The 24,815-nt window shown below is 33.9% G+C and overlaps 1 protein-coding gene and 1 long non-coding RNA gene across 10 annotated transcripts in view; one reads left to right on the forward strand and one right to left on the reverse strand.

Annotated features, from left to right (window-relative positions):
• The window catches only part of ITP (ion transport peptide), a 38,583-nt gene extending 13,769 nt beyond the window's left edge, over positions 1-24,814 (forward strand). For 2 of the 9 annotated variants that reach the window (XM_081980171.1, XM_081980168.1), the window contains exons 2-4: positions 20,306-20,583; positions 23,551-23,671; positions 23,871-24,814. In XM_081980171.1, the coding sequence (XP_081836297.1) occupies positions 20,306-20,583; positions 23,551-23,671 (399 nt within the window). In that variant the 3' untranslated portion in view covers positions 23,871-24,814. Of the gene's footprint in view, positions 1-11,660; positions 12,011-12,365; positions 12,569-19,696; positions 19,921-20,045; positions 20,237-20,305; positions 20,584-23,550; positions 23,672-23,870 lie in introns of those variants that run through there. The other 7 variants (XM_081980165.1, XM_081980169.1, XM_081980167.1 and 4 more) reach the window with 7 other exon arrangements.
• On the reverse strand, positions 18,199-19,637 carry LOC145729418 (uncharacterized). Its single transcript, XR_014178345.1, has 3 exons — positions 18,682-19,637; positions 18,421-18,603; positions 18,199-18,357 (listed from the first exon to the last, which is right to left on the reverse strand). It is a non-coding gene; the product is annotated as an uncharacterized LOC145729418 (long non-coding RNA).
• Position 24,815: the final 1 nt, after the last annotated feature.

The raw sequence follows: 24,815 nt of genomic DNA on the forward strand, positions 1-24,815 counted from the left end.
ACAACCTTTTTACTTTTTTGCTTGCTTTTGCATACGCAAACTGAAATGACAGACAAAGCGCACACTACGCATATTAATCAAAACGGATAATCGAAGATGGCGTAACAGTGTACAAAAACATATTTACTGAAAATTTAATTAGTCGTTAAGAAAATTCCCAGTTAGTAATCATATTGGTCATAGTGACAGTCACGTGACAAGTTGGCATCCTGATTTGATTGTAGAATATCTTTTTTGCACTGAACATTTCTGTAGGTGTTTTTAGAAACTTACTTCAGTCAGCTTTTATTTACTAAAATAAACATACCACAGACCAATGTTGATACGGAACATACTATGAAGCTTGACACCTGTCAAATTTTGCTTCTCTGATGGAGAATACCAACGCCAACTATAAATAAAATTGGTTTTAAAAATGGCAGCGTTAGTGTCATTCAAATTCAAACAAATACTGTTTTGACATTAGCGGCCATATTGGAATTTTTGACAAGCACCTTCTAGGCTTTCTATACAGGGTGGTCCAGTTTTAAATGTCAATAATTCACCAATCCATAGCCGATTAAAAAATAAGTTGACATTTATTATGTCATTTTCCTGAAAAGTGCTTCCTAAGGAAAATACGATCCTTCAAATTTCTGTTTAAAAAATCGTTTTTTTTTGTCATAACTGTCAGACCGTTGGAGCAATATTGATCAAATTTGGAACAAGCACTTTATTACACGTTATTACGGTCAAAGACCCAAAACTAACCCAACCCAACTTAAAAATTGTCTTGGAAACGGAAAATTCACTTAAGAAGTTTAAAAAATATTATTGTATCCAGTTTTCATAGTTTCCAGACAAACTAAAAGACTAACTAGTTTTGAAAATTGAATTAGAAAAGATAAACATTTCAGAAGCTTAAAAATTGTGTTTGTAACCAGTTTTCATGCAAATCGAGAGACTTTAATACTAAAAATTGACTTGTAGACATAAAAACTACTTTTTCAAGAATTTGTTACTACAAATTCATACATTTAAACCCTAAAAATTGACTTGAACCCCAAAATGTGACTGAACTAATGAAAAGTGACATCGGAAGCTTAAAATTTGCATTTGAAGTAAGTTTTCATAATTTTAAGACAAATTTCAATATTTTAGTCTTGAAAATAGTCTTAGATGCAGGACATTGACATTGGATTCATGAAAATTGTCTTGAAAACAAACTTTTCGTGCTTTTTACTTTGCTTTTCATTTTCTTCGAATTCTGGACTATTTTTAGTGCTTCAAAACTGCTTTCAGCTTGGAAAATCGAGTTTTAAGACTATCTTTACCAAGTTATTGACATAGCAAACTTAAAAAACAATTTTTACATTCTTCATAGACTTAAAATGGCATTCGAAGCTTTGTCACAATTAAATCGACTAAAAATTCGGGCATTTCTTAATAAACTAGACTGTTTTTAGTATTTTAAGGCTGTTTTCAGTGCCTCAAATCGAGTTTCAAGACTATCTTTACAAAGTTTTTGACTTATCAGGCCTAAAAGCCAGTTTGTCCACTGACCATAGTCTTGAAAATGTTATTTCGAGCGTCTTCACTGTTAAATTGACTTCTACACTCATAGGTGCAATAAATTGTAGCATTTCTAAGAAATTCAGACTGTTTTTAGTGGTTTTTAAGACTGAAAAATCGAGTTTAAGACTATTTCCAAAACTCAAGTTTCTTCAGTAATAAAAGTAAAAAATTTTGGTACCAAATGCTACAATAATAGTCTTGAGAACTAATTTTTAGAAATAAAATAGTCCGAAAATTTAATTTACTTCTAGACTTGTTGTCCAGTCCAGAAAATTGAGTTGTACACCAATTAAAGTCTTGAAAATATATTTTTGGACTCTCTTTAGTCCTAGTAAAGTCAGTTCTAGCATTAAAGGCAAGTTTTATATTATTTTTAGTAGTAAAAAATGAGTTTCATGCACAATACAATCTTTGTCTTGATTTCCGGACTTTTTTTAGTTCTTGAATGCCAGTTTCAGACACTCAACCAGGATGGCAGTCTGAGAAAGCGAATCATAAGACCATTCCTAATAGTAAAAAGCAAGTTTTTAGACTATTCAGTACAAATTTGGACTCACAAGTCTTGAATGTTCAGTTTTAAACTATAAAACGATTTTTTAAATTGAAATTTGGAGTACTGTATCTTCCTTAGGAAACCTTTTTCAGAAAAATGACATAATGCAAGTCAACTTATTTTTTGATTAGCTATCAAATGGTGAATTATTGACACTTAAAACTGGACCACCCTGTATAGTAAAGAAGGCGCTGAGAATATCCGTCAGATCACGTGACCGCCAAACTCATCAAGTCTGTAAAGTATAATTATATTAAATTAATAACTTTATTCTGTAATAACTAACTTACAATATCTCTATTATGCCGCTTTCGAGTTAAAGTTCTCGTAATTTAGTCAAACAAGTGGTGATAACTGTCAAATAACGTCATCTTTAGTGATGGGAAAACACCGAGAGCATTTGTTTGCACTAAATTACCTCAAATATGCACCAGGGCTCTGATTCTTGAAAGCGGGGAAAGGAACTGTCAAGAGAAGTGTTGCTAGAATGTGACGTCACAGTGTGTCACATTCTATCAATAAAAAAAATAGCAAGAAAGAGCAACCAAACTGTCAGAAATACAGTGGCGATTGACGTTTCAAGATAAGAGATACTCCCTCTGCTGATCAGTTTTGAAAACAGTTTCGGGCATTCCAGCTGTCATTTCTCCGTTTGTTTACGTTGATTTTGGCATATTTTGGTTAGGTTAGGTTAGGAATGAAGTGACAGTGTCATATTATTTATAATGTTAGGTTAGGAACGTGTTGTCCGATTTTAGTTGAAATGGCGCTGCGATCTTAACTTGACTAATTTAAGTTTGCAAAATGTCGTGGACAAAGATGGCGACTTCCGTTTTGGTCCCTTAATGCCCAAACTCAGTATAGGTATGTTACCTCCTGATACTTGTTCTTTCTCCTCAAAGGATGAAATTCATTCAACTCCACTTGAATTATCAAGCAGAAATTTCTATTGTAGAACATCGTTCGGAATTTGCAAATGCCATGAAAAAGGGAAAGCGGCATAAACCTATTGGGCTGGTGTGCGGATTTGCATTGCAGGAAGTTCCGAGTTTAGCAGGATTATTCAGAGCGTGATGGTTCGGGTGAATGTGTCTTCGGTAAAGTCAAGAAAGTTGATAAACCTAAACATGTCCCGTAGCCCACGCCTTCGTGAATTATAATCCAATTAGCATCGACCCCAATTAGAAGGTTGTTGGTATTGCATAACGTCGCCATACAGTCTGGTTGATCGATTTATTATTAGGAAATTTCTGTTAATTACTAATTTAGTCTAGAATGTGTGATGAAGACGTGACTGAACTTGGTCTGATCCGTATGAGTCATCTGAAGACTTTACACGACCATGAGAACCAAACACCAAAGGGATTGTATCTTGCCGATATCATTGACGCTAATATTGATTTATCCGTGGTCGTTGCAGGCTTAATTACGATTCTTCAATGCAAATCATGCTTCCTGATGTTTAGCAAAGGAATCGTGGACAAACGAACCTTGGTTTAGGCCGTAGATACTAAAACCGGCAGTACTGACACGACCAACAATCGTTTGTTATATAAACCCATTAATTTCCCAGGGGGAAGCACTTTTTTCCTCGGTCTCTTGATTCACTTACTCGCATTAAATGTTTCCTGCCCACTTGCTTTTACAGCCTTGTTGGGTCGGTTTATTTTTAGCCGTGCAAAATAAGGCGACAATTAAATGTCTATTATTGCCAGGTGAACGCAATACAACCACCTTGATTGTTTCGTTTTCGCTTTTTCAAACTATCCGATGGATTTACGGGGTACAGAGAAAAGGGTAATGGATAGAAAAAAAGTAGCATACGTGTTCTGATCTCTTTTTCTGAGCCGAGATGATTGGCGAAAAGTGGGCGGCGCAAACTTCTTTTGTTTCAAAGATACGGGGGGTTTTTGAAAATTGGTAATTTTTGAACCTCTTCAGTATTTCAGTTGCTCTTAAAGTTATCAAAAAAGGAAGAGCGGTTGCCGGTAGAAGTTTTCATGTAGAATCCAATGGCGTAGTCAGTTTTTTTCTATTCCGTTCAGTTTCTGACATATGACAGTAAGTTACATTTTTTAAATGGAACATCCTATATATTTTTACGTCATTTAATTCTGTTGATTTTTACCTTTTCAACGGTGTATTACAATATACAGGGTGATTCCAAAGTTGGTGCTTTCCTTTCACCTGCGAATAGGGCTTCAAAAAATAAGCTTTTTTTTCCTTTGACGCTTTTTCGAAATATGAACAATAACGAAGATACAGGGTGTCAAAATTTTACTGAAAAAAAAACAAAATAAAGAATAACTTAAATTTAATTTTAACTAACTACAGGTTATTCTTTATCAACAGACATAAAAAAAACAAAAGATTTCAGCCGCCTTTGAACTAAGTTTTAATAATTTGACATTTTAAATTAAAACAGCATTTAATTTTAGGCACGCATTAAGATGGTTTTTATTTTTTAACTCAAAAGCAGTGCGTCGTAGCAAAAAATAATAAAAGGGGTTTTATTTTTAGAATTGAACAAGGAATTTAATAATAAATTTTATGTTAAAAAAAAACTAGTAGGGTAATATTTTTTTTCGAAAATGTTTTTAAAAAATTATACGCGCGCCACTGGTAAACGCAAAAAAAAATGTTGTTTTTTGGAAAATTTCCTTTCCACGTAGCTACTGACACCTACAAAATTTTGTTTAATTACTTCAAGTGGTTTGACCAAAATCATAAAATTTTTATTTTTTCAGTAAAACTTTGACACCCTGTATCTTCGTTATTGTTCATATTTCGAAAAAGCGTCAAAGGAAAAAGGTGAAAGGAAAGCACCAACTTTGGAATCACACTGTATATTTTTAGTTCATTTAATTCTGTTGATTTTTACTTTTTCAACGGTGTATTAAAACATATACAGGTGTGGTAAATCCAAAAGCGACCATAGGAAAACCGTGTAACGGACAGAAAAACGTAGGTAATTGCATGTGCGGGAGAAAGACAGAAAACGAAAAAAATATCAAGTAGGCCATATTTTTAGCGCGCTGTTGCCAAACGCCGTAAGTAAGTTTGTCGAGGGTATTGAATAAAAAAAGACAGGCCTCCAAAGACAGGCCCACTTGACGTTTGTTACGTTTTGCCTTTACTATCTTCACACTTCTCATTGGTCAAAATGGATGTGACGTCATTCAATGGTTGGGTCACGTGACCACCCGATAACCGTTTTAGCTCACAGACACTTACAAAGGTTATCTCTATCTTTGTCTAGATTATTAATCTGTAAACAGAGAAGAGAGAGAGAAAGTGATCATTTGCTAGTCCTCTTTTGGTAGATCTTTTGAGAAGCCCTCTTTAAGTGACGTAACCATACACAGGGTGGTCCAGTTTTTACTTTACTTATTAGTCTTAAAGCTTTCTTTTCCAAATTGAACAAAGAAATTTAAAAAAGTGTAATTTTTTAATAATCTATGACTGTAGCTTTCTTATAGAAAGCATTTTTTGATGGGCTAGCGAATGGTGAATTATTGACATTAAAAACTGGACCACCCTGTATAATATATATTTATGCTGTTATGTATTTTCCTATCTAACGATATAAAAAACATAACAAAATCTAGTAAAGTCTGATCTGCCAAAAACACAGTTTGAAAAGACAGTCAGAGACAAAATTGCCAGTAAAACCCACTTGGAGTGAGAAAATTACTGTTTTAAGCACATTTTTAGAATCTTCATTAAATTTCCTATCTAACGATATAAAAAACATTACAAAATCAGGTAAAGTCAGGGAGAAAAATGCTGTCAAAATTTGATCTGCCTGAAACACAGTTTGAAAAAACAATCAGGGACAAAAATTGCCAGTAAAACCCACTTGGAGTGAGAAAATTACTGTTTTAAGCACATTTTTGAAATCCTCATTAAATTTCCTATCCAATGATATAAAAAAACATTACAATATCGGGTAAAGTCAAAGAGAAAAATGGTGTCAAAGTTTAATCTGCCTGAAACAGTTTGAAAGGACAGTCAGGGACAAAATCGCTAGTAAAACACACTTAAAGTGAGAAAATTTCTGTTTTAAGCACATTTTTGGAATCCTCCTTAAATTTCCTATCCAATGATATAAAAAAACATTACAATATCGGGTAAAGTCAAAGAGAAAAATGGTGTCAAAGTTTAATCTGCCTGAAACAGTTTGAAAGGACAGTCAGGGACAAAATCGCTAGTAAAACACACTTAAAGTGAGAAAATTTCTGTTTTAAGCACATTTTTGGAATCCTCATTAAATTTCCTATCTAATGATATAAAAAAACATTACCAAATTGGGTAAAGTCAAGGAGAAAAATTGTGTCAAAGTTTAATCTGCCTGAAACAGTTTGAAAGGACAGTCAAGGACAAAATCTCCAGTAAAACACACTTAAAGTGAGAAAATTACTGTTTTAAGCACATTTTTGGAATCCTCATTAAATTTTCTATCTAATGACATAAAAAACACTACAAAATCGGGTAAAGTCAGAGAGAAAAGTGTTGTCAAAGTCTGAACTGCCAAAAACAGTTTGAAAGGATAGTCAGGGACAAAATTGCCTGTAAAACACACATGGAGTGAGAAAATGACTGTTTTCAGCCTATTTTTAGAAATTTCATTAAATTTCCTATCTAATGACATAAAAAAACTCTAAAAAATTAGGTAAAGTCAGGGAGAAAAGTGGTGTCAAAGTTTAATCTGCCCGAAACAGTTTGAAAGGACAGTCAGGGAGAAAATCGCCAGTAAAACACACTTAAAGTGAGAAAATTACTGTTCTAAGCACATTTTTGGAATCCTCATTAAATTTCCTATCTAATGACATAAAAAACACTACAAAATCAAGTAAAGTCAGGGAGAAGTGTTGTCTAAGTCTGAACTGTCAAAAACACAGTTTAAAAGACAGCCAGGGACAAAATTGCCTGTAAAACACACTTGGAGTGAGAAAATTACTGTTTTAAGCACATTTTTAGAATCTTCATTAAATTTCCTATCTAATGACATAAAAAAATTACAAAATCAGGTAAAGTCAGAGAGAAAAGTGTTGTCAATCCTTCTTCGAAAATTTTCTTTCAATGTAAAGCTTCAAGTCAAAAATCTTGATTCTGGTTGAAATGATATACTTTGCAACGTCCTTTTCTATCTAAATCCAGAACATCCGAAAATAAAACGGAAATTAATCAGACTTTACCGAGAAGTGGATTTTGCTCAAAAATCCAAGATCGTTTGGATAAAAGAGGAGTTGAGCTTAAGGTCGACAGACAAAACGGTTCCAGATGCTCGTCTCGAAACCTTCGTCGGCCATAAATTGCGTCCAGTTATATTGCTCCGAATTGCGTAAGTGCATTAAGGAAACCTGAAATAACCGCACGCAAGTCGCGAATAAGCGATTGTAGTTGGCACAGCCAGCCTGAGTGTCTCAACAGATCAAAATGAGTTATAATTGTTCTTAATTGAGCGATATTAATAAGCGAGTCAATAAACGCGTTAACTTTCGCCCATTTTCCAGCATTAAGGTCCAAATCCTGTTTAGAGAAATCAACATTTAATAATACCTCTATGGTAAAAGCCGCCAGCAACAGGTGTGCATCCAAAGACGACTAAATTGGCAACTTTATTACACGATGCACGTTTTACGGTTTCGCCTTGCATTTCCATTGGCGTACCAGGAATTGCTCCTCGCTCGACTTTATCGGGGAATCTCGGTACTTTCAGGAATTCATCGGTGCCGTCCTCTTCACAGACATGTTAACCACGTTCTTCATCAGAAAATTTGCTTATTGCGACACTTTTAAGAATAAGTCCAAATTAGGATAATATTTTGTTCATTTCATGTTAATCAGTGTGTGTTGTTATGTGTTAATCATTTTTCCAGTACAACGACCAGAACTTGCCTAACACAAGTCTAAGAGAAGAAGAAAGTATTGCAAATCAATGCTCTAGACAAAGATAAAGCATAATTTTGTTGGATAGAAAAATGTGTGTGACCAACCCAAAATCGAACAAAATCTGAGTGACAGGATTGATGACAGATTAGAGAAATCATAACAAATAAAAAAAAAATTAATAAAAAAATACAAAGTAATACAATGTCGGCAATAACAACACACATGTCCTCCAAAGACAGGCCCACTTGACGTTTGTTGCGTTTTGCCTTTACCAACTTCACACTTCTCATTGGCCAAAATGGATGTGACGTCATTCAATGGTTTGTCACGTGACCACCTGACAACCGTTTTAGCTCAGAGACACTTACAAAGGTTATATCTATCTTTGTCTAGATTATTAATCTGTAAACAGAGAAGAGAGAGAGAAAGTGATCATTTGCTAGTCCTCTTTTGGTAATTCTTTTGAGAAGCCCTCGTTAAGTGACGTAACTATACATAGAATTATACAGGGTGGTCCAGTTTTTACTTTACTTATTAGTCTTAAAGCTTTCTTTTCCAAATTGAACAAGGAATTTAAAAAAAGTGTCATTTTTAAATAATGTATGACTGTATCTTTCTTATAGAAAGCATTTTTTGATGAGATATTTAATGGTGAATTATTGACATTAAAAACTGGACCACCCTGTATAATATATATTTATGCTGTTATGTATTTTCCTATCTAAAAAAACATTACAAAATCAGGTAAAGTCAGGGAGAAAAATGCTGTCAAAATTTGATCTGCCTGAAACACAGTTTGAAAAAACAGTCAGGGACAAAATTGCCAGTAAAACCCACTTGGAGTGAGAAAATTACTGTTTTAAGCACATTTTTGAAATCCTCATTAAATTTCCTATCCAATGATATAAAAAAACATTACAAAATCGGGTAAAGTCAAGGAGAAAAATGGTGTCAAAGTTTAATCTGCCTGAAACAGTTTGAAAGGACAGTCAGGGACAAAATCGCCAGTAAAACACACTTAAAGTGAGAAAATTACTGTTTTAAGCACATTTTTGGAATCCTCATTAAATTTCCTATCTAATGATATAAAAAAACATTACCAAATCGGGTAAAGTCAAGGAGAAAAATGGTGTCAAAGTTTAATCTGCCTGAAACAGTTTGAAAGGACAGTCAGGGACAAAATCGCCAGTAAAACACACTTAAAGTGAGAAAATTACTGTTTTAAGCACATTTTTAGAATCTTCATTAAATTTCCTACCTAATGACATAAAAAAAATACAAAATCAGGTAAAGTCAGAGAGAAAAGTGTTGTCAAAGTTTGATCTGCCTGAAACACAGTTTGAAAGGACAATCAGGGACAAAATTGCCAGTAAAACCCACTTGGAGTGAGAAAATTACTGTTTTAAGCACATTTTTGAAATCCTCATTAAATTTCCTATCTAATGATATAAAAAAACATTACAAAATTGAGTAAAGTCAAGGAGAAATCTGGTGTCAAAGTTTAATCTGCCTGAAACAGTTTGAAAGGACAGTCAGAGACAAAATCGCCAGTAAAACACACTTAAAGTGAGAAAATTTCTGTTTTAAGCACATTTTTGGAATCCTCATTAAATTTCCTATCTAATGATATAAAAAAACATTACAAAATCGGGTAAAGTTAAGGAGAAAAATGGTGTCAAAGTTTAATCTGCCTGAAACAGTTTGAAAGGACAGTCAGAAACAAAATCGCCAGTAAAACACACTTAAAGTGAGAAAATTACTGTTTTAAGCACATTTTTGAAATCCTCATTAAATTTCCTATCCAATGATATAAAAAAACATTACCAAATCGGGTAAAGTCAAGGAGAAAAATGGTGTCAAAGTTTAATCTGCCTGAAACAGTTTGAAAGGACAGTCAGGGACAAAATCGCCAGTAAAACACACTTAAAGTGAGAAAATTACTGTTTTAAGCACATTTTTAGAATCTTCATTAAATTTCCTACCTAATGACATAAAAAAAATACAAAATCAGGTAAAGTCAGAGAGAAAAGTGTTATCAAAGTTTGATCTGCCTGAAACACAGTTTGAAAGGACAATCAGGGACAAAATTGCCAGTAAAACCCACTTGGAGTGAGAAAATTACTGTTTTAAGCACATTTTTGAAATCCTCATTAAATTTCCTATCTAATGATATAAAAAAACATTACAAAATTGAGTAAAGTCAAGGAGAAATCTGGTGTCAAAGTTTAATCTGCCTGAAACAGTTTGAAAGGACAGTCAGAGACAAAATCGCCAGTAAAACACACTTAAAGTGAGAAAATTTCTGTTTTAAGCACATTTTTGGAATCCTCATTAAATTTCCTATCTAATGATATAAAAAAACATTACAAAATCGGGTAAAGTTAAGGAGAAAAATGGTGTCAAAGTTTAATCTGCCTGAAACAGTTTGAAAGGACAGTCAGGGACAAAATCGCCAGTAAAACACACTTAAAGTGAGAAAATTACTGTTTTAAGCACATTTTTGAAATCCTCATTAAATTTCCTATCTAATGATATAAAAAAACATTACAAAATTGAGTAAAGTCAAGGAGAAATCTGGTGTCAAAGTTTAATCTGCCTGAAACAGTTTGAAAGTACAGTCAAGGACAAAATCGCCAGTAAAACATACTTAAAGTGAGAAAATTACTGTTTTAAGCACATTTTTGGAATCCTCATTAAATTTCCTATCTAATGATATAAAAAAACATTACAAAATCGGGTAAAGTCAAGGAGAAAAATGGTGTCAAAGTTTAATCTGCCCGAAACAGTTTGAAAGGACAGTCAGAGAGAAAATCGCCAGTAAAACACACTTAAAGTGAGAAAATTACTGTTTTAAGTACATTTTTGAAATCCTCATTAAATTTCCTATCTGACGATATAAAAAACATTACAAAATCAGGTAAAGTCAGGGAGAAAAATGCTGTCAAAGTTTGATCTGCCTGAAACATAGTTTGAAAAAACAGTCAGAGACAAAATTGCCTGTAAAACCAACTTGGAGTAAGAAAATTACTGTTTTAAGCACATTTTTGAAATCCTCATTAAATTTCCTATGCAATGATATAAAAAAACATTACAAAATCAGGTAAAGTCAGGGAGGAAAGTGTTGTCAAAGTCTGAACTGCCAAAAACACAGTTGGAAAGGACAGTCAGCGACAAAATTGACTGTAAAACGCACTTGGAGTGAGAAAATTACTGTTTTAAGGAGTTACAAGGCCAAAAGACAACAGAGTGCACCAAACTGCTTTTCTCAAACTAACTCCAATTCGACTGAGCGTAGCTCTGTTATTTAAAAAGCTACAAAAAAGTGTAAACAATGAAAGTTGCAGAAAAATTAATTCTCTACAAGATCCTAAAATAATAAATATTGTTACGTTCAGTGGCTTGCTATAGTTACGCCACTGTGTAAAGAAATTGAGTTTATAACGTCTTGCAATAAAATTGAAAAACATGCATAAAATGATCATTACCTACACTGTTTTGTAATGAGTCAGATATTTGACTTCCCTAAAATCCACACACCCGGTATATTTCGGTATTACGTATCAAGCAAGTGTTGTTTATGCAGGATATCATTTGACCGGTTAGCAAATTTATTACGTATCATTTTGCGATAGTAGTACTCCAAACTAAATTAAGCGTACTCTCGTAGTACACAACCATTCATGGATAAAAGAAGAGCGTCAGTAAATGTTTGTTTAAAAAGGATCGTAGAAAGACAGAGAGGTGTGAAGCAGGAAGTAACGAGAATAAGTGGAGACGCTTAATAGTTTCATTAGTACCACAAAAATTCGATCCCAATAAAACAAAGAAAATTACCAAGTCGTCCTTGCAAATCTGGTACCGTCCGACCACACAGAAACCACCTTATCTTTTGCTTGATCGATTTCAGATTATTTTAACGACGCGAATATGTGTGACAGCCGTAATGGCGGAAAGCGAGTATATCGAGCAGCTATAGTAACAAAATGCAGATGATAATAAATAGATATGGTAAGTAAACTGTAATGTGCACTAAATTGTCTTAAGCACAGCATTATTCGTAGTTTGTGATTCCACTATTTAGCCATTTTGTTTGAAATTTAGTCTGAATAGTTTTGCGAAGTGAGACTGACAATCATCAAACCCTGACCAGTAAACTGACCTTTCCGGATCAAACTTGTACGAAATGCGTCTAATTTCTAGCATCCTAAATCAGACTGGACGATTTGCCAAAAATAGATCCAATTAAAATCTAATTACGAAGGTTATACTACGGGTTATCGTATCGATGAATGAAGTGAGGACATAAGAAGTTAAAAAAATCGTAAGTGGTCGCCATCCACAGTCAAATCGTAGAGTACTGTCACTCAAGCGTAGCAGGATACTCTCTACTCAGTCAGTACCGACTTAAAGCCTGCTGAATTTAGTCAGACGGTCGCGATTTATCCGCACGGTATATGCATATAATCGGAAGTTTCGCTCTGTTCAGGAAAAGTCACAGTTAAGTGTTCAAGTTCTACCGTTTGTCGTTTTTATTTCAAGTGAACACCTTCACACATTTGGAATTAGGTAGATATACTCAATTTTTTTTTACTTTTAATTAACCTTAGCTGATGCAACCTCCGTTAACTTTTACTAAGAGCTTTTGCAACCCTAACAGACAATTAAACTAACCAAAAAAAGTGAATTAACTGGATAAGCTGCCAAAAATGATGATTTACGTCAGTAGTTAAAAAAAAATCCAGGTGATGAATTTCCATTAAACAAGCAATAATAACATCACCTACGCCATTCTATTTAAGATTTTCAGGAAAAGTGTGTGATAATTTTTCTTGGAAATATCAATTTATAGACATTTTATTGATTGGAGCAACAGATTGTTGAAATAAGCAATTTGTTCAATTACTCATAGTGTTACAAAAAAAAAAACTTCATTCAAGTAAATGCACCAAATTGGAAAATTACAGAGTGTTTCTAGTTAAATTTAACCACAGTTCAATAATAATATGACCCTATAGATTGATCAATCAATATAAACAACAAAATTATAGCAAAAGTTCTTGAAGATTGCGCGGCTTTCTTTTACCCAAGAACTGAAACGATCAACATGTGAGCTGAAGAGTTATACGTGAGTGGCCCCACGTGTCACTCGGGGGCCTTTTCGCAGTCGGGCCCCATTCAACCGGGCCAATTTAAATGCATTCCGGGCCTTTCGTTGCATAAAATCGGCCTGAAATGACCGCAAGCTGTTTTTTGTACTTCTGCATCTTGGAAATTCCATTGTTTTCTTGCTGTACTCGTCAATTTAGATGCTGAAATGGTTTTGAACCAGTGGCGTCGTTTTTTGGATTAAATTCCTGCACCAAATCTCAAATAAGGTTCAAGTCATCTAAGATACGGTACCTCCATGGATCCTATGGTACCTTCTAAGGTTCAAGTCATCTAAGATACGGTACCTCCATGGATCGACTCCAAGGGCTACAAATTGGTATATTGAACCACCCTGTAACTGTCAAAATAACCAAGTTATGGACTGTCACAGTAAAAACTGTCAAAATCAAACAACTCAGTTTTAACAGTAAATAACTCACTTATTCGACGTTTTAGGTAAAAACGCTATACAGGGTGGTCAAAAGAGAATTCCAAGAGCTACAAATTGGTATATTGAACCACCTTATAACTGTCAAAATAACCGAGTTATTGACAATAAAATGGAGTGTTTACTGGGTGATTCAATGAATTTTTATCCTTGTAACTTGTTTAATTTTCATTTTATAAAAAAAATACCAAATATGATACCAAATATTTGCGTCTACTAATCAGTATACAGGGTGTCCCAAATTTGAGCAACAAACCAAACTTATAATTTTTTATTCGATTTTTGGAATCTACGTCAAATTCTAGGCCTACTGTATTATGATCTTCAATTGTTTTTGCTCTAGCAGCCTTACTTTGACCACCCTCCTCGAAAGCAGAAATTCCCAATTTGAGCGAAATTTTGGTGTACTTTTCCAGAAAATATACGCTACTTTGAAACACCCTGTATAAACACATCATATAACAAAAGAAAGCTAATGAACGAGGCTATCACGTGACGTTGATCGGGCACGACTGTGTTGTCCCGTTTAGCCGCTAGAGGGCGTCAAAGTTGACTCGTGACCGTCTAGCTAAATGGTGTTCTAAAACCACGTGACAATTGTCACTAAAGTCAAAATGTGATTAAAAGTTACAAAAATCCGGGTTTAGAAAAGTCTTCTTGCAGTATTCGATATAAAACGTGTTTCTGATATTTATGTGGTCACGTGACTGCCTAGCTAAATTATCCTCCAGAAACCACGTGATAGTTGTCACTGTCAAAATTTACCTAGAATTTGCAAAAACTACTGTTTAACACAGTTTTCAAAACAAAACGTGTTTCTGAGATTTATGACAGTTATTTTGACAGTGGTCACGTGACCGTCTAACTAAATAGTGTTCTAGAACCAGGTGACAACTGTCACTAATGTCAAAACTGTCAAACTGTGATCAAAAGTTACAAAAATCCGGGTTTCAGAAAGTTTTCTTGCTGTATTCGATATAAAACGTGTTTTTCAGATTTACAACAGTTATTTTTACAGTGGTCACGTGATTGCTATCTAAATAGCCCTGCACAAACCACGTGATAAATGTCACTAATGTCAAAATGGTCAAAACTTGCAAGATTTACAGTTAAACACAGTTTCCTTACAGATATCAAAACAAGATGGATTTTCTGAGAGTCATTACAGTTATTTGGACAATTGTCAGTACTTAAAACTATCATTTTCTCACTTCAAGTGGGTTTGACAAGCAATGTTATCCCTGACTGTCAAACTGTGCTCAAAAGATGCAAAAATCAGGGTTTTTAAAAAGAATTTTTGAAATATTCGATACAAAACGGGTTTCCGAGATGTATGACAGTTATTTTGACAGCAGTCACGTGACCGTCTAGCTAAATGGTGTTCTAAAACCACGTGACGTCACTAAAGTCAAAACTGTCAAATTGTGATCAAAAGTTGCAAAAATCCGGGTTAGAAAAGCTTTCTTGCAGTATTCGATATTTATGTGGTCACGTGACTGCTCGTGTTATGCAGTTTTTGCTCAATATCTCAGGAACGCATTTTTGAATTTTCAGATTTTCCAATTTTTCGGGAAAAATTTCCATAAATTAAATTTTCCGGAAATTTTACATTCCTGATTACAACAAACCTAAACCAGCTTCCGCCACCATGTTTAGGCAAACAATCAAAACGTGACGTCATTCAACAGTCGATCACATGATCACTTCTTCAAAAAGGGTGATTGATATTTTGTGTGATTGTCAGAGTGACGCCACTTATCTTTGTCCACAAGTGCAGCATTTGAGTAAATTACAGTTTCTGATTGGTTGAAAAAAGCAGCTTTTCAGCTTGCTGAACCAATCACAATAAACTACTACCCACTGTGCTACGATTTACGCAAAATACTACACTTGTAGAATTAGCTTCTGTGTGTGCCCCATCTGTCAAAGTCACGTGTTTTTGGTTTATTTCAAGTTAGATATAACGTCGTCATTCATAAACGATTTACCAGCGCAAAATTGCTCATTTATCTGACTTTGATACTTGTTAGTAATTGACCTCCTTATCTTTTAATGTTTAATAAAAAAAACGTACTATCATTAAAAGCGCAACTATAGAATTTGTTTTTATTCGAACAAAATCTACATAATTCGAGTCACGTGATCGCTGTCATATAATACTGAGTAACCTTTTGGGTTTCTGTCAAAATCACGTCAGGAGACTTTAATGAGGGCGCTGCAAATCGTAAACAAACGCAGAAGAAAGCGAGTATTCCAGAAATTAGCCAATTGATAATTTTAACATTTAATTGTGTATTTCTCCTGATTTTTTAAATAGCCACATGCTCGTAAACCAAACATAGGCAAACACCGTCAATAACTCAAAGAATTCAGTTTTGTTTATCTAGTTTGCTACATTTGATCTTTCACTTTCCTAAATAGACTGTACATAACGGGGACAGTAAAAAAGCCTATTTTTAGAGAGAAGAAAACCATTTTCTGATGCAATATTGACTTGTTAAGTGCGTTCGGTCATAATAATTCTTCGAGCCAATCGACGTACGCTGATATGGAGGTGTGTCGTTCCAGGTCCGTATTTGTTTCTTTTTTTCTTGTGGCACATTGCAAGAACTTGATTTAAACAAGCTTTACAACTTGAATGTATAAATTAGTACAAAGTTTAAATTTATTTGTATAAAGTTTTTCTTGGTTTAGTTTGAGTCCCACCCTGTAGGTCACGACACACCTCTGTCTCGTACGATTTCACGTAACAGTAGTAGCGGTTACTATAAACGTACTTCTGGGAATAGAATACCATTCGAGCTTTTTGGTAGGTGTGTTCTTTGATTACACCATTTTTTTTTGGTAGCGAAGAATACCCCAGACGATTGAGCCCCTCTGGGTATATGAAGTCATCGTCGCAAATAAATTGGGTTTAACTGACCGGAATCATAATCAACCCATGTCAATCAAGTCTGTCACTGTTTCTGGGAACCACACAAACTAATCTTTAGCCAGAATTGCATGACGTCATTTTAGCCCTATTTTTTTTTATTTAGGGTGGTTTTGCACGTCTCACGATTTAATGAAGCCGCGAACAAACTTGTTCCAGTCTGTAATCAGACCTCGTTAGGGACCGGGTGGTCCTTCTTCTTTGGCTCGTGATGAAGTCGTAATTTCTGCCTTTTGCATCGATAAGTCCCCTACTTGATGAACACGTCGGCTCGTTTGGGTTTAATTAAAGAACCCACTTTTCTTCCTTTTAGTTTGTTGGTTATCGTCGTCTCATGGAAACCTTAAATTTGAAATTATGGTAATTTCCAATGCTGTTTGTATAGAGTCACCGAGTCAAAGTGGGGTTTTATGACAAGTCAAACTGGAAATTGCAACTGTGTAATAACGGTGTTCAATAATTGTTATGGTCGTAGTTGGCTGTGGTTCCGTATATGGTTTGAAATGACAGCTGTCATATAATAATTGTTTGCAACGTTATCTAAGACATACGCTTTTTGTGACAATTGCCATCCATAGGCGACTTGACCATAACAATTATTGAACACTCGTTTTAATATCAAGTCATTTACATCTTTAGGTACCTCACAAGAATATGTATGGTTCATTTTTTTTCCCGTGGCGGTTACGTCATCAAGTGCTCCGCCATATTGAAATTTACGCACGTCGTTTATTACAAGCTAGGCTATCCATCTTTTTTCACCTGTTTGGAGGTTGCCGCATTGACAAATTCCACCTTTAAACCTCACTATATGTATCTTTCATTAAGCAATTATAAATGAAAATGAGAAAACTATATTGTTTTGAAAAAAAAAACATTCTAAGAATCTCACATGTTTTGCATGCAATAAATGCTGTATAATTCATCGGTCCGTTTATTACTGCAACCAACAATACACCAGATTCACATCTGCTCGTGGAAGATGTGGCAACATAGAGCATAGTCCCAACTGACAGTCGGCTAAACATTTTGAGGTTAGGAATTTTAAAAAGTTGAAAAACATCAAAAACTACAAACAGAAGAAATAAAAACTTAATTTAGGGTTGTTTAAGTTTAAAAATTAGTGTTGTTATTGCAAGACCTTCGTAGAATTTAAGTTTTTTCTTCACCAAACTGGAAAACTTGCCACATTTGGTGGTAAACAAAGGCGGAAAGTTCCAATCAAACTTTGGCTTGAGAACAACAACAACATTCAATTTAAATTATCTGGAAAGAACATCACAGATAGGTGCATTCAAACGAGTCATTAACAGCCCAATACCAACGTTTCAAGAATTATTCCATAAAATTTGCAAGAAAGGAAAGGCAATGTGTGTATCCTGGGGACTATTAAATCCTAAAGCAGTGTTTTAACTTATAACAGAATTGTTGGTGTTTTAAGAACTTGCTTCTTAGTTTTGTAATATAGATTGCTTATTTATTTCCTTTTGTAAATTTACCCAGCATTAAATACATATCAATTTGGTTTTGTTGTGATTTATTTAACATGTTTTTTCAATTTCAGTTCAATTTATTGTAAGAGCAGGTAGGTACCTCAGTTAAAGAAATTATCTAATTTTATGATTGTTTATGAAGAAGACTTCTTAGATAAAAAAGAAACTTGAGTATACTTTTTAAAGATTTTATTTGTATATTTCATAATGTGTAAATAATACAATTAAAATAGTAATTTACCCTACAATCTGATGTAAAAGTATTTAACAGTAGCACCATCTGCTTCTAGCCTTATAGTCAGAGAAGATATGGCAAAATTTATAAGGGCTAATTCTGCAAAATAATGGCATTTGATCAAATTTATGTATTAAGTAACTTGTATCTTTCTAATATTACCTGAAACTTATTAGAAATTTGTTTTTTCAACACTTTGCATATGGATTTTGACAACACCATTATAACCATAGCTTCAAACACCTTTTGTTTAGAGTCTTTTAGAGCAATTGATAATGGGACTTTTTAAATTCGGACCCTTTCAAAGCATGATAAGCAAACTCCAAATTAGGCAAATTAAGGTACCTGAAACATAAGCTATTTAGTATTAGCAGCTCATTAATACCTCTACCAGAGTCCTTTTTATAAAATTAAGTAAATCACCTTGTCAGCTTCTGCTAAATACACCTTTACTCTATATCCATGTTTCTTCAAGAACCACTGGCTTGAATAAACTTGGTTTTTGTAGGTTCTTGTAAAAACTCTTCTTGGGAGTAAGTAAATAGGATGGGCTGTTTCATTGTGACAGTGTTTTCTATTAGAAAAGGCATCTTTTTCTGTTCAGTTCCTTCAGAATGTTTCACTGGGCCCCTTGATAGTTGTAAAGTGTATTAAGAAGGTGACCTTAATACACTGTATTAAAGGACCTTAAATTACATAAAATAAGTACAAAAAAACATTTTAAAATTTGTCATTTTTCAAAAAACCTAACCTAACCTAATAAAATATCTAGTAGGCGAAAACAGGGCAATGTTGCCAAAATCTTATCTGAATTCATCCACTTACATAATTTTGTTATTGGCCTATTAGCACTAAGATTTTAAACAAATGTACACAGAAGCCGGACTAAACCGTAAACACAAGGCAAACATCACCTAAATTTCCTATTCAGCAGTAAATGATTAAGAATGTTCTAGTCACAAAATTAAATTTACGACGTTTGACAACATTGCAGCAAAGTTTCCGCCTACTAGTTTTTTTTTAGATTTTCTGTCTTGTCTATGTTTCCCTGCCAGTTCCATGGTTTTCGTTTGATTAGTTTTACCACACTCACACTTGCATATACCATGACTGTGCACTCTATAACAGAAACAAGTTAATTAAACAATTTCCAAGAAAAATTGCATGAAAATAGGACATTTTTAATAAAAAAAAAACACTATTCCTAGAAACAATGACGGTCTAGAAAACCATTCCTACGTCATTTAGTTCCGTTGAAATTTCCCTCTGCAATTATCCTCACGGTACACCATGTTGTCAATGAAACTGATGTAACTTGCGTCATAATTGAAATTGACCAGTCACTAATAAAGGGTTTTGTGTTTGATTAATTATAAGGAATTCAATAAAAAATTATGCAAATCGCGATACGGATCCATTAAAAACCCGCGCCCGTCTACCTGATTTTAGTAGACCAGAAATCGCGAGAGCCTCCGTCTCGATTTTAGTTCAATCCGGATCTGACTTTAATTATTATTGGTGCCTATTAAAGTTATTTAAAGTCCACATCCGCAACGAGCACACACACTCATACAAACACAATAAATCAATAAGAAGAAACAGAGAAGAGAAAAAAAAAACCGCTTCTGCTGAATAATACAAGAAATCCACCAGGTGGATGCGGTAAGACTTTGCATCAGATATAAAACGTTCAAATTACATTTAGCGCAATAAATCAGCTTCGAAACCGGCGATTAATTGATAGGTTGACGTATTTCTGTCCTGCTACAAGATTTATTTTCTTATAGCCATCAGTGAGTGCATATAAACTCGAGGTTGCATTGTGCACAAGTACCAGTCGCAAGTTGGTCACCAATCAGGTGAGGTCAATTATCAATGATTAGTAGAAAAAGTGTTTGAACACTATTGTTTGGTAATCAGGGTTGTAAAAAGTGTTTTACGCACGAGCGGTAACAATGCGCGTATAACCCTTAAACAGGTATTTTAAATTGAAGATTCAACATAAATAACTTCTTCTGATGCGATAATTGAAGATTTCTGTTTGCAGATGAGTCAGCGATCGTCGCAGCTGGAGCAGCGCGGACGCGGCACACGGCGGGCGGCGGTGTGGTGCCTGGCCATCGCGCTGGTGGTCCAAAGCGCACGCGCCGGAAGTCCCTGGAGACGAGGTTCCGGCCCGCTCCTCACCCATCACCTCTCCAAAAGGTCCTTCTTCGATATTCAGTGCAAGGGCGTCTACGACAAAACCATCTTCGCCAAGCTGGATCGCATCTGCGAGGACTGCTACAACTTGTTCAGGGAACCCCAAGTCCATAAACTTTGCATGTAAGTACTCAAGTAAAAACTGGTTTATAATCTATAATTTAAGTCAAAATTTAAAACAAATAAACCTTCTGAAAATGACTTCTGTCAGTGTCTTTATTTATTTAGAACAAATAAGTTCTGTTTTGGATTCAATTTGCTTCAAACAATTTTCAGTTCTTATAACAAAACCCCATTAAGGGAGTGGTTTATTTCAAGCAAATTTGAACCATAATGATATCTGTTATTTTTGTTTTAACTGCAGCATTCTGAGAGGTGGAAAAAATGAAATATTTAAACCTTCTAAAGATGACTTTCACAACAATCTACAAATATGTAAAAAATGTCAAAATTTTCTTTGAATCCTAGATTGTTAATCGGACTAATAACAAATAAGATGTCATTTTGGTTTATTTTTGCTTCTAACTATTCTCAGTTCTTATGGCGAAACCCATTAAGAGAGTGGTTTATTTCAAGCAAATTCGAATCATAATGATATCTGTTATTTTTGTTTTAACTGCAGCATTCTGGAAGGTGGAAAAAATGAAATATTTAAACCTTTTAAAGATGACTTTCACAACAATCTACAAATGCGTAAAAAACGTCAAAATTCTCTTTGAATCCTAGATTGTTAATTGGACTAATAACAAATAAGATGTCATTTTGGTTTATTTTAGCTTCTAACTATTCTCACTTCTTATGGCAAAACCCATTAAGAGAGTGGTTTATTTCAAGCAAATTCAAACCATAATGATATCTGTTATTTTTGTTTTAACTGCAGCATTCCGAGAGGTGGAGAAAATGAAATATTTAAACCGTCAATCTACGAACAATCTGCAAATGTGTAAAAAACGTCAAAATTCTCTTTGAAAAAAGTCCTAGATTGTTAATTATTGGACTAATAACAAATAAGATGTCATTTTGGTTTATTTTTGCTTCTAACTATTCTCAGTTCTTATGGCAAAACCCATTAAGAGAGTGGTTTATTTCAAGCAAATTCAAACCATAATGATATCTGTTATTTTTGCTTTCTGCAGCATTCTGGAAGGTGGAGAAAATGAAATATTTAAACCTTCTAAAGATGACTTTCACAACAATCTACAAATATGTAAAAAACGTCAAAATTTTCTTTGAATCCTAGATTGTTAATTGGACTAATAACAAATAAGATGTCATTTTGGTTTATTTTAGCTTCTAACTATTCTCAGTTCTTATGGCAAAACCCATTAAGAGAGTGGTTTATTTCAAGCAAATTCGAATCATAATGATATCTGTTATTTTTGCTTTCTGCAGCATTCTGAGAAGTGGAGGAAATGAAATATTTAAACCGTCAATCTACGAACAATCTGCAAATGAGTAAAAAACGTCAAAATTCTCTTTGAAAAAAGTCCTAAATTGTTAATTATTGGACTAATAACAAATAAGATGTCATTTTGGTTTATTTTAGCTTCTAACTATTCTCAGTTCTTATGGCAAAACCCATTAAGAGAGTGGTTTATTTCAAGCAAATTCAAACCATAATGATATCTGTTATTTTTGTTTTAACTGTAGCATTCTGGAAGGTGGAGAAAATGAATTATTTAAACCTTCTAAAGATGACTTTTACAACAATCTGCAAATATGTAAAAAACGTCAAAATTCTCTTTGAATCCTAGATTGTTAATTGGACTAATAACAAATAAGATGTCAGTTTGGTTTATTTTAGCTTCTAACTATTCTCAGTTCTTATGGCAAAACCCATTAAGAGAGTGGTTTATTTCAAGCAAATTCGAATCATAATGATATCTGTTATTTTTGTTTTAACTGCAGCATTCCGAGAGGTGGAGAAAATGAAATATTTAAACCGTCAATCTACGAACAATCTGCAAATGTGTAAAAAACGTCAAAATTCTCTTTGAAAAAAGTCCTAGATTGTTAATTATTGGACTAATAACAAATAAGATGTCATTTTGGTTTATTTTAGCTTCTAACTATTATCAGTTCTTATGGTAAAACCCATTAAGAGACCGGTTTATTTCAAGCGAATTTAAACCATAATGATATCTGTTATTTTTGAAAATATTTCATCATATTTTTCTTTAACTTTCTTATGACTTCCAATATCTGTGTAACCAAAACCTTTCGTTTTATCTTACTTAAAGTACTTCTCATCATTTCTTTATCTTTTTTTGAAATTTTTACTATATTCTATCATCACTCTAATTCATGCTGATTGCCTGGCATGAGATCAGTTGTACCATTAATAGACGTGACTGTTTACTATTGCAACTATTTTATCACTTTGTGTACTTTGAAAACAAAAATGATTCCCAAAATTTGTAATTTTAGACTTCCTTTTGGCCAGTCTCTAAAAATGTGTCCATTCGACACTTTACAGGCGTGTTTGCTATGAATAATCGTCACATTACTAATTTGTGAACGTGGAATCTCGTTTAGGCAGACAGTTTTTGCCATCCTGTTGATTTCGGAAACAATAGAAGCGCGAGAAATGTTCATCATTGCAGTTTTTTTTTCAGTAACAACAATGTCAATTAATATTAAAATGTTATCAATTAAAGGGAAAGCAGATCGTTTCAGTAATGCAAGTAGAGTAAAAGGATTTTGCAACGGATGAAATTAATACAGTTTATTCTTGCTTATTGCGGAATTTAAAGTTATTTTTAATACTCGATAACAAGATTGTAATTGGACACGTAAACAATTTACAAGTTAACAACTTTCTAATTGGTTTGTTTTGGAAAATTTACATCACTCTTCCTGAAACATTCAGTTCAGTCATTATTACAAAATAAACCATTCAGAGAGATCTGATGAAAATTCCGGCCTAGTGGTTACCATAGTATGTACAACGTGTTCTTTGTAAATTCACCGCCAATAGGATAGTTTCAGTGCACTAATTTGAGCCTACTATAGTGATAAACAGTCCGGTTTGCAGGTTTAATAATAAATATTATTTACCAAATAAGAGAAACATTGAATTATTTCTTGCAGGAAAAATTGTTTCACAACAGGCTATTTCAAAGGGTGTCTTGAAACGTTACAACTGACCGACGAAATGGAGCAGGTGAAGGATTGGATAAAACAAATACACGGGGCGCCCCCTGATAAATAGGTACAGAACTAAAATCGGCCACATGTCCTTTGTCTTCTAACGTACTAACGTCATTATTGTATCGTCTGCTAACATTATTATATTATACTAACTGTGTATGCCAGAGAAGTCCCTGTATTGTATTCGTCTAACCCCCTTTTTTGTTGTTTTTTCAGAAATACAGTTTGTTGAAAAATGTTAATAGTGTTGTTTTGTTTAGGTCTCACTGCTTCACGACCGACTACTTCAAAGTATGCGTGGAGTCGCTACTTAAGTCAGAAGAAATGCCCACCTACAGCAAAATGATCGAATTTCTGGCAAAGTAACCAACATCCAGGCGTGCGTGGAGCCCTAACCTTTGTGTCCTATTATTCTAGTCCAAAAAAATCACCATTAGGCAAATAATGTATTAACTTAAGTATTTTCGACAGAATTCTCTCGTCGTTCCCTTCTACTTTGTTTTGGGTTTTTAGTTATTTATTTGTATTTGTATTTATTTTGACGCTCTCTATCCAAAATTGTTAGTTTGGAACCGCAAATGCCTTATAACTAAATATCCGTAAAACGACCACACATCACTTTCTTGATTCAAAAGTATTACTACTCCTGCTGAACTACTTTGCAGGGCTGGACTAAAGTAGTTCAACAGCTTCTTTGTACAACTGATGGTATGTAAGTTTAAGGTTTATTTATTGTACTGTTGTTGAGATTATTAATTCCTATCTTAAGTTTTTTTTTTTTAGAGAACATGTACAATAAGTGGCGTTATACGGTGCAACCCCCTTAAATTACGGTCGCATGGTAACGTTACTTATTATTAGACATTCCGTTATCAGTATTGAACAGAGGTTGTTTTCTAGTATACGGAACAGGTGCCTAATTGTATAGCCTTCTAATTACGTTCTAAACGTATAGCCACTGTACTTTATTGAAATTTATTAAATCAGAAAAAACCAACACACAATAGCCTGCAAGGTGCAAGACTTTTAGGTCCGATTTCGTTTTTGGACCTCAAACCTGTAGTTATATAAATTTTTTTATTCCTGTATTATATACTTAAAATATGTATTAAAGTATGATAGGCGTAAATTATTATTAATATATGAATGGCAGCTTCGTGAGTAAAACGCAAAAATAAACCAGAAAAAAATGAAAGAAACTAGAT

This window comes from Ips typographus, linkage group LG5, assembly GCF_016097725.1.
Source record: "Ips typographus isolate SLU linkage group LG5, UJ_Ityp_2.0, whole genome shotgun sequence".
In the NCBI taxonomy this organism is placed as follows: Eukaryota; Metazoa; Arthropoda; class Insecta; order Coleoptera; family Curculionidae; genus Ips; species Ips typographus.